Raw genomic sequence first — 13,337 nt, 5'->3', positions numbered from 1 at the left:
GTATCCAAGTGCTAGGAATTCCCCAGTGATAAATTCCAAAAACTGGTCGCAAGCCCAGCATATATCGCTGCCCTTACCTTTCTTCTGCTGCTTCAGCTGCTTCTGTTTTTTCATCTTCAAGTTTTTTCAATAAGCTGCTCTTCTCCAGCCGGCCAAACAGATCCAAGATCTCCAGCTCAAATGCCTGGGTGATTCTTTTCTGGGCTTTGTATCTACTTTCTACTGCTTGCAGCTGACCTCTGAATGAGAAGATAAACAAAAGCCCATCAGTTCCAGTTTCTTCAGATTCTGCCTCAAATGTAACACTGCACCTTACAGCCAGTAAATCCCTACCTTGCTTTGATTTTGACATCTTCCAGGTATTTCTTTTGCTCCACGAAGAGATGGTCCTTTTTAGAAAGCTGAGATTCCAGTTCAGCTATCCGTTTCTGGGAAGCCTCGAGCCTTTGGCTTTGCTGTTGAACACACAATTTTGCTTTCTCCAGATCTTTCCGATAAGCAGCGTGCAACATTTCAACCTCCTCAAAGGAAAGAACACAGTGTTAAAGTATAATTTGATTGTGTGTTGTTTTTATTAATATTTAGACATGGTTCTGATGCTATAAATAGGCACAGTTTAAGCAGGATGGAACAAAAGCTTTTCTAAAAACAGATATGGAAAGCTGGATACTCTGAGGATGCACACTACATTACTGTGAAAACAATTTTACATCATTGGAATTTATTAGCACATTAATGTTCCTTATTAAAAAAAAATTCAGCCAAGTAAACTTGCCAGTTCTGCACCAGATTAGACAACCTTCATTTTAAGACAGTTTTTGCAACATGACCTTCATTAAATACCAGTAAAAGATTTTTTGTTTGGCTTACTATTCACCTTCTTCAATTACTTGCTCTCACGCAGAAACAGTTCAATTGTTGTGTAAGTTACTTGTTTCTAATTAAAAAAAGGTCTCTTTGAAGTCAGGAAGTAAAACCATATGAACCACAGAAGTTTTAGTAAAGTTGGTACCAACTCTTAATAAGAAAGCAATTGAGTGAGAAGAAGAATACTGCGTGTTTTAAAACAGCATCTCACAGTAACTGGTAAAACCCCAGTTAAGAACCTTCTACAGATTTCAGCAATACTATTCTATGTTACACAACTTCACATCACTTTACCTCCAACAGTCTGCTGTCAATTACAGCAAGAACACAGCAACCTACTCGGTTTACAGCAGTGGCATGAAGAAATTAAGAAGAATTTATATCAAGTGGCTAAAACTGACTTCAGGTGTACCCTAACGTACCCTTCTAAGCTTTCAAAAATAGCGCACTGGAGAGATTCCATAACCACACAGTGCACAGAAAATATCTGAACAAAAGGCTAACAAAACATGTTATGAAGCATTTCCTTTATTCTGACCACAAGGCCGAGAAGAGCTTGATGACGACTTCAAGCCAAGTATTCCCAAAAGGCCCTGTCTGCAATTGTACCTTTGTAGTGTCTGTGTGCTTGTGCTGCAACTGCTCCAGGTACAACTCATTGACCTCTCCAAGAACCAGAAGCTGTCTGTTCAAGAACTCCATCTGCTGTTGCACTGATTCACTGTTGGAAAGCTTTAAAGAGAAATTAAAGAGATTCAAGCACTGAAATGAATAGTTCAGCAGGAAAGTCACAGTTGACTGGCACTGTGTTCACAGGGTATTTTATAAAAAAAAAAAAAAGGGAGACAAATACAAGAATGTGATGCACCACAGATCATAAGTGGTGAAGAAATGAATTTTCATAAAGCTGGTGACAGTCTATACAGAATTTCACCATACAGACATTGCTTCCCTCAAGACAACCAAGTTTCCACTTACATGAGAAGTCCATTTAACTTCCAATATAAACGCAATTTCTGTGATGCCAAGGTTTAGCAGAGCTTTAACACAAGTTCATATTGCTCAATCTGGGAATTCCTACTGTGCAAAGATCAGCCAAAATGAGAAGTTTCAGAAGCCTTTGATCTGAGTTTAGAATTTCTTCACCACAACACATTTCTGTGTGTTGTTTTTGCGCAATGAATATCAGATTCTATGGAACTAAGCGCAGGCTTTCAGAACAAGAAAAAACACCTGATAACAATCAACCGAGAAAATAAACAGAAAGACTCAAAGGGACTCTGGGAACAGTGACTTCTCTTACCTTTTGAGAAACCTGGCTAAGCAGCAGTTCTGTGTGACACACCTTGTTGTTAGCTTTCTTTAATTCTAACCTCAGATCTGCAATCATATTCCGGCAGTCTTCCAGCTTGGTCTGTTCAAACAAAAAACTCACTCAGGGTTCTGAAACTTTAGTAAGGAGTAGCAATGGCATATGGCTGGAGGGCCATAACCACCAGGACCGTAAATCAAGTTATACCGAGCGCTTGTGAAAGTCCCAAAGCCAGCTAAGAAACCACATTTTCCTATTTCCAAATCAAAATGGAACAAAACAGACCTATAAAAGGACAATGACTGTCCAGATAGGCATTTCCAATTATGCACTGTCTTACTCTGAATTAGGATAGTATCTCTAATGGAGATACGTAGCTTTCTCTTCAGATATTTCATGCCACGTCAGCAGGAAGATTATTTTTAACCTCTCAGTAAGGAGACAACACAATTTTGTTCAGTGTTCTGCCTGCTTCATACCTGCAATTCCTGGCTCTGGTTGTAGAATTCCTCCCGGTCATGTTGCAGCTGCCTGATTTGGCTGTGAAGCTGAGCCACTATATTTTCATGTTCCTCCTGAAACTGGTGGTACCTGGCCTGTTCTTTCTGCAGACTCAGTTTCAAGGCCTGGATTTCTTTTTCCTGTAGTTTCAGCTGGTCTTTCTGTTAAGAAATGCACATGAAGCATCAGGCAAGACATCTGCTTTATCGGTTAGAACATCTACCCTAAGCCACTAGCTAAGTAAAGCACTAACATCAGTTAAACAACATGCAGGCTCAACACTTCGCCGTAAATAGAACATCCTATATACATGTAGAGCACATTCTTAATGGTTTTGTGGGGTTTCTTTGGCTGAAAGAAAGTTTAAATGGTGCCAGAGTGGACAGGCTGGTAACTCCAAGTCACATCCAAAAGCACAGTGAGAAATAACACTTTCTTCCCCAGCACCTCATGCTTTTGTCAGGGACTTGGGCTTCACACCTGAAATCATGGTTCATTTTACAAAACAAACCTGGAAAGCTACTTTTGATTGTTCTACCAACTTCTTAAAATGTGAAATTGTAAATGGAAGTAGCTATAACATGGAGGTACAGAATGAAACATGCCTAAATCCATACCAAGACATTCTTCAATGCACTTATAACTTTGAACTTTATCTTAGTAAATAACTCAAAAAGAACATTGGAGTTTACCAAATTTTTGCTTTTCCACTGCTCAGTCAAGGAGCAGTGAGTAACTCCACTAACTGTGAAACCTTTACCCAAGGGTAACTGGCAGCAGGAGTTAAGCATGGAGGCATCCATGGATTCAGTCCCCTACGGTTAAATGGAAACTACTGGTTTTAATGATCATGGTACACGCAACTCATCCATAGGTCATTCCACAAACACTGAGTTGAAAAAGGTGAGAAACGAGGTTTCTTTTTCAATCAAGTGGTACAGAAAGATGCTGGCCAAGACAGGCTGACCCTTGTTAGCACACCAGCGTGTTTAAACGACTGCTAGATTTGTATCCCTGCTCACCATGGCAGCATTATGTTCCTCCAGTGCTGTTGCTTTAATCACTTTTCGCAAGAGCCGCCGGTTCCGAAGGGCATGTTGCTGTCTTTTGAATCGCTCATACAGTAACTGGTTGTGCAGCAAAAGCAATTGGTTACGCAGGGTGTGAATCTCATCTGAAGGAGGAGAACCTGGATTGGAGTTAGAAGACCGAGAGGTTACTGAAATGTACTCACTCATGCTCCACACCTGGGAACTATTTTCTGAAGTACACGGATTAGATTTCTTTGAAATTACAGAGTAAAAATTTGTCTGTTCCATTTGAATTAAAACACAAACTTAATTTTTTAAACATTTTTTTCCCCAAAGAAACCAGAAATATAATGTTTAACCACAAGTCTGCTTCAAACAAGTGGCAGATGACTACAGTGTTAACAGGCAAGTTTCTAATCCTGTGTTTATTCCCCCATATTACACAAACCTCACAGGAAAAAATGCTTTCAGAAGACATTGAAAACAAAGCTGTTTTTGTCTCCTGAACATATACATGCTCCAGATGGACTGCTCCTTCTATTACAAAAAAAAAAAAAACAACAAACAAGCTTGGCATCACTCAGAAGGCTAGCAGATCTTAAATGGTCAGAAGTGGAAACCTGTAAAATTGGGGAAGGCAGTATTCACTTTTCAAAGAGGAGAAAAAAACCCACACCAAAAATCTTGTCACACTGGAACATGGACTATCATCTGCTAAGCAGATAAGCCATGATTTAATGGAAAGAAGGCACCGTCCTTCTGCAGCATTAGCGAAGAAAAAAAAAAGCACATGACAGTAGCAGGTCATTGTTTAAGCAAGTCTAATAATAGAAGAACAGATTGCCAAAACACAAGAAACATCCTCACCTCCAAAATGAGTCCAGTCAGCAGATTTGCTTGGCAGAGACAATCTGAAAAATTAAAATGCATTAACCACTAAGTTTAAATACACAAACACTGTGTAAGTCACTTTAAAATGGAAACCCCACCTGAAAGGAGCTTACAGCCTAATAAAAGTACAATTATGGTCAATTGGTATGAAGAGAACAGGGAGGAATTGTGCAAGCAGCAGGTTGCAAAGGCAGATGGTAAAGGAGGACAGAATTTCTTGGAAATCAGCAAGAAAAATTATCTCAGGTACAGAAAATAGCATAAGGACAAAGTGGAGTACAGTGCAATGAGAGAAAAAGGAGGAATGCAGCAGATGCACCTAGCCTTTAAATCTGGTTCTCCAGTTCTTCGCATTATCTGTATTAGAAAGTGTCAATCTCCCCTGGGACTCTACAGTTGCTTCTGGTCATCTAGCGGGGCACTTTAACCTCATAAAGTCAGCAAATCTCTCCAGCAGTGGTGTGGCAACACACCCAGCAGCCCCACTTCTTCACCCCAAGCTCTGTTACTAAAGGCAGAAAGGGTTCGAAGGGAACAGACCCATTTTTATAGTAAACTAGTTACCAACAGAAATATAGAAATTCTCCACCCAAACCTAACAGTAATATTTCACGGAATACATTTTTCATTTAGGTTTCCTAACCCACCTGCTTTCCAGACACAGCTATTAAAATAAAGCCAGCACAGGAGTCTTAACAAGAAAGTTTGCAAAGTAAGACTTGCAGTCACCTACTTGTTCAGCTCCTTAGTGTGTGCGTCCGCCCCTTGCTGTATCAGCCTGTCCAGTACTTCCACAGGAGAAGTAGAGGCCATGCAGTCTTCATCCTGGGTTCCCTTGACTTTCTTTAGCAGCTCCTCAGTCTTCTTGCCAACAAAGAGGTAGGCAGTCTTTGGTAATGCAACCTCAAAAAGGTGCTCGTACAGGGGAGGCTGCCCACCCCCAAACACCACTCTTCTTTGTGCTGGTACTTTGCAAGGGCTGGGAGTGAGAATACTCGTCTCCCCAGAGGTTCCTTCCCTGTTACCAGCAGGGCTTTCACCAGAGCCTCCGCAGGGCTTGTCTATGGGAGTAAATGTTTGTTTGGGTGTTTCCCGCGCACTCTCAGGCCCAGGCTTGTCCAGAGAAGATGTTAAAGGCTCAGAGGTCTGACCGTGTCCCTGAACACCAGAGACTGCTGATTGGGTCTTCTTCTGAGAGCCCGACAGACTTTCATTTGTGCGGTAAAACGGAGAGTCAAATCCTCCTCTAGGCACCATGTGTTCAGCATCAGTTGTGATCTCGGAGATCTCTTTAGATATTGCATCTGAGAGGGATGGAAGGGGACACCCAATTAGTTTAGTCAGCTTAACACAGTTTCTGGACAGTGTATTTTTTTGCTGTACCCTAACCAGTTCTCATAGTGCCCTTAGGCATCCATTTACCTTACACATGCTTGAATGTCTCAATGTAGCTAGGGAAAAAGCCCTGCAAGGTGTCCTGAAGTAAAATTAGAACCAGACCATGCTTCAGAACCGAGGAGTACAAGCTAACTCACAGTTCTATGACAGAAGAGTGATTCACTTGCTTTAAGTAGCTCTAGTTCTTAAATTGGTCAACTTGAAACATTTCCCAAAAAAAAACTAAAATCCCAGTGTTAACAATGTAAGTGCGCCTTAAAAAAATAAAAATATTACCTTGAAGGTAAGATAGAATTACAGCAGCTAAAGTATCTGCTTCTAGTTTGCTTTTTACTATTTTTTTTTATGTCAGGACCATACTCACTTAAGTAGTTTTCTGAAGAAGATTAAGTTTACTGTTTTACTTGATTGTTTTGACTGTTTATGAAAAACACTTGCATTTGAAAAGATGATATTATTTAAAGACACTGCAGACCTATTCTAAACATGGAAAAAAGTAAATAACTGTGCTCAATTTCTGTAAGACAAATCAATGACATCCTGAAAAAAAATTAAGAGTTTAAGAACAAATACACAAGTATCTCACTGAAGCTCTCAAAACAGGATTTATTTTTGATTTTTAAATAAGAGTTTTGTAGGGATTCTTTATGTAGGACTGAAGTTGCCTTATAGTGAGAACAGATGTTATTACACTACCTAATCACCACAGATTTACTCATTCTCCTATAGATTTGTTTGTTCCTAAAATAAATACCAGCATTACTAAGTTCTGTCATTTCAGTCAGCTGCTCTCTAATAAAAAAAAATTTACTTCAGCAAACAAGTCTGAGTTCTAGGTACTAATCTTCAGCATTGGGCAACTTTTCAAAGGAATAAAGCAGGTTGCAACAAGAATTCCCATATCGTAGACCCAGAAATGACACATTTAAAATTAATTAATGGCAAAGCTCACAGCGAAGGTATTTAAGCATATGAAAGTTACCCTAGAGAATTCTGAGAAGAGCAGCGATACAAGGCAAAACAATCAAGCACAAGCCAAGAATCTTACATTTCAACATTAAAAACATTTCCTTAGCTAAGATGTATATAAAGATAACAGAAATTACCTTCCTCTCTGTCCTTTTCAGCACTATCTTCAAAAGACAAACCACCTAAAAACTCTGGAAGATCACTTAAGGTTACTGAACTTTTACTACCAGGTGTGTCTGAAAAAAAGAAAAAAAGTTATTTGTATAGATGCTGTTTTGTCCAGCCTTATTACAGCACAAAACAAGTCTTATATTGCTGTAAGGGATAAGATTAAAAGTGTCCCTCTTTCCTCTTTTGAGGAAGCATCTGTTCCTGTGGAAACCAGTTCCGAGATTAGTCACATGTTTGTCCCAATCCAGAAGTGTAGTTTTGTAAACTTAACATTTGCTACTGCACAACAAGTGTAGGTGGCCTCCTCTACAAGTAAGGATGTGTTGTCTGCAATTGAACCCATTAAATAAATAAAAAAGCAGCCAATATGTAATGCAACAACCATACTTCTACATTAGCTTTAAACTCCCTCTTGGCTTCTGATTTGACTGCTCGAGAACACAGTTCTTACCCCCCCCCCCCCCCAAACACCCCAAAAAGGAGGTGTAGTAAGCTGATATAATACAAACTTGACAGTATGTGACTGCTGATCAAAACTGTGAGCCAGCTGCCAGGGATAAACACGCAAAGGTATGCAGGATAGAAACCTCATGCTCACAGCTCAGGAACAGATTAGGAACCCACTGAAAAAGCTAGCCTGTTCTTGTCATTCAGGAAGTTCAGATTCCAGTGTTGCTATAACACTTCAGCAGGGAAAAACAGCTTAATTTCACTATCATCTCCACCTTGAGGATACCAAAGATGCACAGTATAAAGGTTTCAAACAGTGCTTACATCCCCTTCTACAGCTGTCACAGGTGTAGATGACAGAGAATGGAAAAGATTTTAGATTTACCTATTAGAAGTTGAGTTCCTCAACCATCCACTGTTGCTTTCAATATTCCACAGGACTTTAAGAAACAGTTCAAGTACAGCAATACAATTGTGGATAGCAAACAAAGTTTTTCCAAAAGTCTTTAAAGGAAGCGTATCTATCCTCATATCTGGATCAAATTGTAAGGCTGCATATGTGACATAATTTGTTCAGTAAAAACTTCAAGTAAAACTTGTTGCTTCTAAAAAAAATTCACCCTCAAAGCATCAGCTTTAAAAAAAATCCTTTTCCAAACTTCAGTGTTGATCTGCATATTTAAATTTAAATATGCAGGAGGGGGCAAATAGGCCAGTTAATAAAAAACAAAAACAAATATGCAGGCTATTTCTGAAGGTGAATAGTTAAAATGAAATCAAAAGCATCATGGAAAGGTTTGAATCACAGTTTAAGGCAGGATTCTGGAACTATGAAGAACTCAGGGAAAAAAAACAAACAGAAGAACCTGTGGAAAAGCATTTGGCAGTTGGAACACATAAATAAAAACAGGATTTGTTTAAAGTAAGTTATTGAAAATAGGGAGAGGAAAGTGGAGTTTACCCAATGATTTATCGCTGTTTGTGACATTTTGTTGTCGGTACAATAAAGGCCTCCCAGAATCTGATTTGTCCTCCTGGAAAAAAAAAAAGACAATATACATATTCTTTGCATCAGATGTCTATTGGAAACAAACGTCTTGGATAGTTTCATAGAAAGAACATTTCTGCACATTTATACCATCACACAAAAACTGTGTAACTGGAAATGGTAAAAGTAGTCAAAAGCAGTCTAACCTTAGAAGAAAGTGAGGTTTTACAGTAGAATGCAACACTAAGTCTGTTACTTTGATTTTCCTCATTTATAGTCATTGCATGCACAGCAAGTCAATGAGAAGTCAGATTTATTTGGCAGAAGAATTTTGTTGTACCTTTTTAGGAGGTGTGGCAGCAGCTGAAGGAAGTGAAACATGCACAAAGTCATCTGAAGTGCTGGGTGGAGGAGATGTGGCTGGCGTTCCCAAAGGTGTTCCTTTACCCCCTGCTGAAAAGGGGGAGCAAAAGTTTCCTCAGCAAGGATCCCCATTCCTCCTTTCAGTTGAGCATTATATGTGAAGAACTGTATGTTTAAACAGTATCTCAGCCATTTACTTCTTACATCTCTTTCCACTATCTACCAAGATAAAGACACACAGTTTCCAATGGGCCTGTTTCAGACTTTGGCACTGAATTAATTGCAATTTGTCTCACTGTTTGCATTAGTACTACTCTGGATGACCAGGTACTCCATTCACAGAAGTAATGACTTAAACCTATCAAACAGCAGAGTGCTGCAACCCCGTTTAAGAAGCTGACAGCAAAAATTTCAGCCAGAATTTCTATTTTAATAAATCTTTAAGGCCTAATCCAAAAAATGCAGCACGTACCAGATGTGCCAAAAGCTTTGCTGTAAGGTTGCGATGAAGACTGGGATGATTCTGATGGGACAATTCCAGGGGAGGTTGGTGGAGTGGTCATACCACAAACTGCAGAAGGACTCCAGATGGTAACCTATGCAAAACCAATACACAACAAACACAAATCAGCAAAGCTCAGAAAAAGAACGTGTGCACTGTCAAACATCCACACGCTGATATAGGAAACCAGATGGGAACAAATCTGAAATATGCACTAAGGTCTGAAGAATTCAGTGCTTCTCTGAAATGTGATTTTGGGGGTTTTGTCAATGGAAACTACAAGCAAAGTACAAGGCATTAAATGCATGCTGCATACAACCTTCTGCTTTACCTGCTGTGGCTCAGTTGACAGCTGTATTGACTGTGGGCTCAGAATCTGAGGTAGCTGCCCTGGCATTTGTGATAGTGTTAGCCGAGGAGTGGAATATGGGGTAGAAGTCCCTGAAAGTTTAAGAAATATAAATTAGAAGTATACTACATATCAAATATAAATCAATGATTCTTTTGGCTAGTAGTAAAGGCTTTTAAGCAAGACATTTCAAGTCCGTTCAACATACACAACGTACACAGCCATAGCGAGCAAACAAGAAACTTTTCTTCCAACACCAGAAGGTATCTATTGCACATATTACATACTACAGCTTTTGGTTTTGTTTGGTTTGGTTGTTTTGAGGGGCAGGCAGAGGCACTGAAAAGGCAACTTTGTCAACATTCTGAATGTCTGCATGATCAGAGCATGCACGCCTATGTAAATATACATATGTGTTTTAAATGAAATTTTGTTTTCCAGTGCCCAAGAACTGGACTTCAAGTGAGATAATAAGATGCCTCTTTGCTCTAAGGCCCATTTTCTTCCAGGAAATGGGTATTCATTAGCCATCAGGCAGATCTTACCATAGCTGCTCTGTGTGTCAATGTAATGGCTGGCACTGGGGTCAGTTTGATGATGTTTTAAGTTTGTACAGGGTTTCCGAGATGCAGAGTAATAGCCATCTTCATACGAGGCTTCTGCAGGGTCCAGGGAGATTTTGGCACATTCTATCACAACATCATGAGTTTCTAGTCTTTTCCACCTGCAGACAGTTTTTGGATCCAAAAGAGTAAGTTAGTCAATTATTGTTACAAACAAGGGTTCCTGGAGATATCAGGAATTGGCTTATAGGATGGCTCATTTGTTCCAGACAGCCCTGCATACTCCCAGCCAGAACTGGAACAAGGCAGCATACAGAAATTGCAACCAGATGACTTATAAAATGGGGTCTCAAATAGGAGACAAACAGCTTTGACACAGAGATCCATAAAGGTCTGCCATGGAGCACTCTGGAAAGGAGGAATAGCATATGAAGACTTGGTTGATCCTGAGCTTCAGCAACTGTAGAAATCAGCTCAGCTAGACTCAGATGTTGGTCAAAATTTAGAAATGCCAGCAATGAGGGAATTATATTATTTAAGCAATCACCATCCGCAATGCCAGTTTCAGGTTTGTGTTTTTCCTCCTAAGCTTTGGGAACGTCCTTTATTATTACTACTTCCTTCATTCTGATTTTTTTTCCTCACTAAAGTTAGCAGCCATATTAGATCTGTCCAATATTTCAGGGGATGGAAGTTCACTGTAAAGAAGAGAAAACACAGAAGGCTGTCTATTAAAGGCTGAGTCACTTCTGAATGTAAGATATGTGAATGATACCAGATCAGAAGGCTTCAACAGTTAGTTTTGTGCCAATTGAACTCCTTAGTGGCGCCACCCTCCCTCCGTACCCATTCTCCCTGTCTGAGAGAAGCCTGCAAAACTGAGCATTGTGATATTCAATAGGTTCCCATTTAGTAGTGTTTTCCTAGTGGCTCTGAAAAGCAGGGCAAGAGCACTACTGTGCAGCAACAAGAGTCAATTTCTCCTCTTCAGTGGCTGGGCCTGTGGAGACAAGAGAAAAGCAGCAAGTGGTGCTGCTGCAGGCAAATGAGCCTATTTCTAAAGAAAACTAATACAACTGATGTTAAAACATACCTGTTAAAAGAATTGATCTGTTAACTGAACCAATATCTAGGTACCAAAACAAGACACACTGAAGTCGTTTTCAACACAAATCCCACCAAGTACTTCAACAAACCAAAGACGTGACCCAAACCTTAAGCCAATGAAGCAGGTCAACACCAGTAGTTTCTCTTTACTTACTATAAGCAAAGTTTTTTAGAATTTTATGAGAACGTTTCATTGTTACGTCATAAAATTAAGAAAGTAAACTTAAGTAAAAGACAGATTCTATCTTAGATACCAAATGAATTTAGAACCCCAACATCATTGTTCATGGCCCTTCACAAAAGATGATTCTTATTCATCCATCTGTAAGCTCGGATGAAGAAATTCTATGCGTTTACCTGGTGTACCTATGAAAATGGATGGTGAAACACCACTGGCACATGCTGTTGTTGATAGAAAAGTTTTTACTGTAAGCCTTCTGAAATAACTCAGCTAAAATCCGATCACTTATAGACTTCCTTAATAGCAGAGAGAATGTGTATATACCTTCGTGGGTCCAGTTCATGGTCCTTAGATCCAGTCACTAATTCCGGATGAATTCGCACATGTTCCATCATTGGCTGGATGAGCAAGAGAAAAAAAATACATTTTTCTGATTGCACTTAAATACACAAAACTGATGAGCAACCTGCTGATCTCAATAGGTCAGAATTTTCATTTAACAGATGTTTAAAGCTAGCACATAACATCACAGACTCAAGAGATGATCTTGTTCCCAAATGAGATTTCAGTCCTTTAATAGCCTGTCCGTACAGTTGAGCAGGCCTCAGTTAAAGCAAAGTCTGTGTTATAACTTAACACATAACTGCCTTTACACAGCTATGAATTTCTTGTCTCAGACAATACAGTGATGAGCAGCATTTTACCTTCACTACCTCTTCAAAGGTCTCCAAGTTTTCCTTCATACTGTAGTGAGAACGCAGAAAGGAGACAAAATTGCAAGGATACATTCCGTAAAGACGATGAAAAAGAGCATAAACACTGGCATGAAGATGGACAAGATAAATCTCTGCCACGTGACCTGGAAAAAATAGTTAGAATCTTTTTCACTACACTGAAGAACAAGATTTCTAAGAATGCAAGCAAACTGTTTTTACATTTGAAATGCTAAATGGAACAAGTCTTCTGAAACACAAACAGTCCCTAGCAAAGCCATGAAGTCTTCTGAGAGAACAGACAACCCATTCTCATCAGCTCACAGCAAAACCAAAAATTAGATATGGACCATTAAGAATGACAGGATACTCATTGGAATTAGTCTTTACAGCACAGTATTTTCTACACAAAACACCTGAAGCCGCTCTAAAGTAACATAGAGTTTGCAAGATGGCCTGAACGATTAAAGAAAATTAAGGCATGCTTCACTTCAAAAGTAAAAACTAGAAGTTTGTCTTTCACAGAAAACACGTTCACAACAGACTTGACTCTTACTAGCCATCTTTCTTTTCTGTAAATTCCAACCTTGCCAGTGACAAATTGCTTTGTAAATAGTATCTTTATGTGCTTAACACAACATTTGTTCATATTTTCGTAAGACATACATAAGTAGCTCTAGTGTTGGATCTTACAAAAAAATCAGCAAAACCAGTGTTGTGACTGAGAAGACTAGATTTGCCGACACTTTCATGATAATTATAACTGTCATTAATAATTATATATTGAAAGGAATTCTTACATGTTGCTTCTTCCCCCTCCCCAGTCACACCTGGGAAACTCAAATTCCCAAATATCTGCTTCAAATGTTAGCGGTTTTTTCCTTTTCTACCCATTAACATCAATCTCTGCTTTTTCACTGCCATCAAGGTAGCATTTCTGTCCAGTAAAACTTCAGATAACAGCAGCACCACACTAGAGAA

General features: G+C 39.3%; 1 protein-coding gene across 6 annotated transcripts in view; it reads right to left on the bottom strand.

Annotated features, from left to right (window-relative positions):
• The window catches only part of TSC1 (TSC complex subunit 1), a 29,651-nt gene that overhangs the window by 3,797 nt on the left and 12,517 nt on the right, over positions 1–13,337 (bottom strand). For 3 of the 6 annotated variants that reach the window (XM_068656846.1, XM_068656845.1, XM_068656847.1), the window contains exons 7-22: positions 12,348–12,502; positions 11,968–12,041; positions 10,338–10,516; positions 9,775–9,884; positions 9,414–9,537; positions 8,919–9,031; positions 8,552–8,624; positions 7,107–7,205; positions 5,336–5,906; positions 4,579–4,622; positions 3,703–3,869; positions 2,659–2,841; positions 2,171–2,281; positions 1,477–1,599; positions 334–521; positions 78–239 (exon numbers count right to left, since the gene is read on the bottom strand). In XM_068656846.1, coding sequence (XP_068512947.1) covers positions 78–239; positions 334–521; positions 1,477–1,599; positions 2,171–2,281; positions 2,659–2,841; positions 3,703–3,869; positions 4,579–4,622; positions 5,336–5,906; positions 7,107–7,205; positions 8,552–8,624; positions 8,919–9,031; positions 9,414–9,537; positions 9,775–9,884; positions 10,338–10,516; positions 11,968–12,041; positions 12,348–12,502 — 2,476 coding nt within the window. Of the gene's footprint in view, positions 1–77; positions 240–333; positions 522–1,476; positions 1,600–2,170; positions 2,282–2,658; positions 2,842–3,702; positions 3,870–4,578; positions 4,623–5,335; positions 5,907–7,106; positions 7,206–8,551; positions 8,625–8,918; positions 9,032–9,413; positions 9,538–9,774; positions 9,885–10,337; positions 10,517–11,201; positions 11,339–11,967; positions 12,042–12,347; positions 12,503–13,337 lie in introns of those variants that run through there. The other 3 variants (XM_068656848.1, XM_068656849.1, XM_068656850.1) reach the window with 3 other exon arrangements.

This window comes from Anas acuta, chromosome 20, assembly GCF_963932015.1.
Source record: "Anas acuta chromosome 20, bAnaAcu1.1, whole genome shotgun sequence".
Classification (NCBI taxonomy): Eukaryota; Metazoa; Chordata; class Aves; order Anseriformes; family Anatidae; genus Anas; species Anas acuta.
The sequence above is the reverse complement of the archived record's forward strand: the minus strand, read 5'-3'. Positions and strand labels throughout refer to the sequence as shown.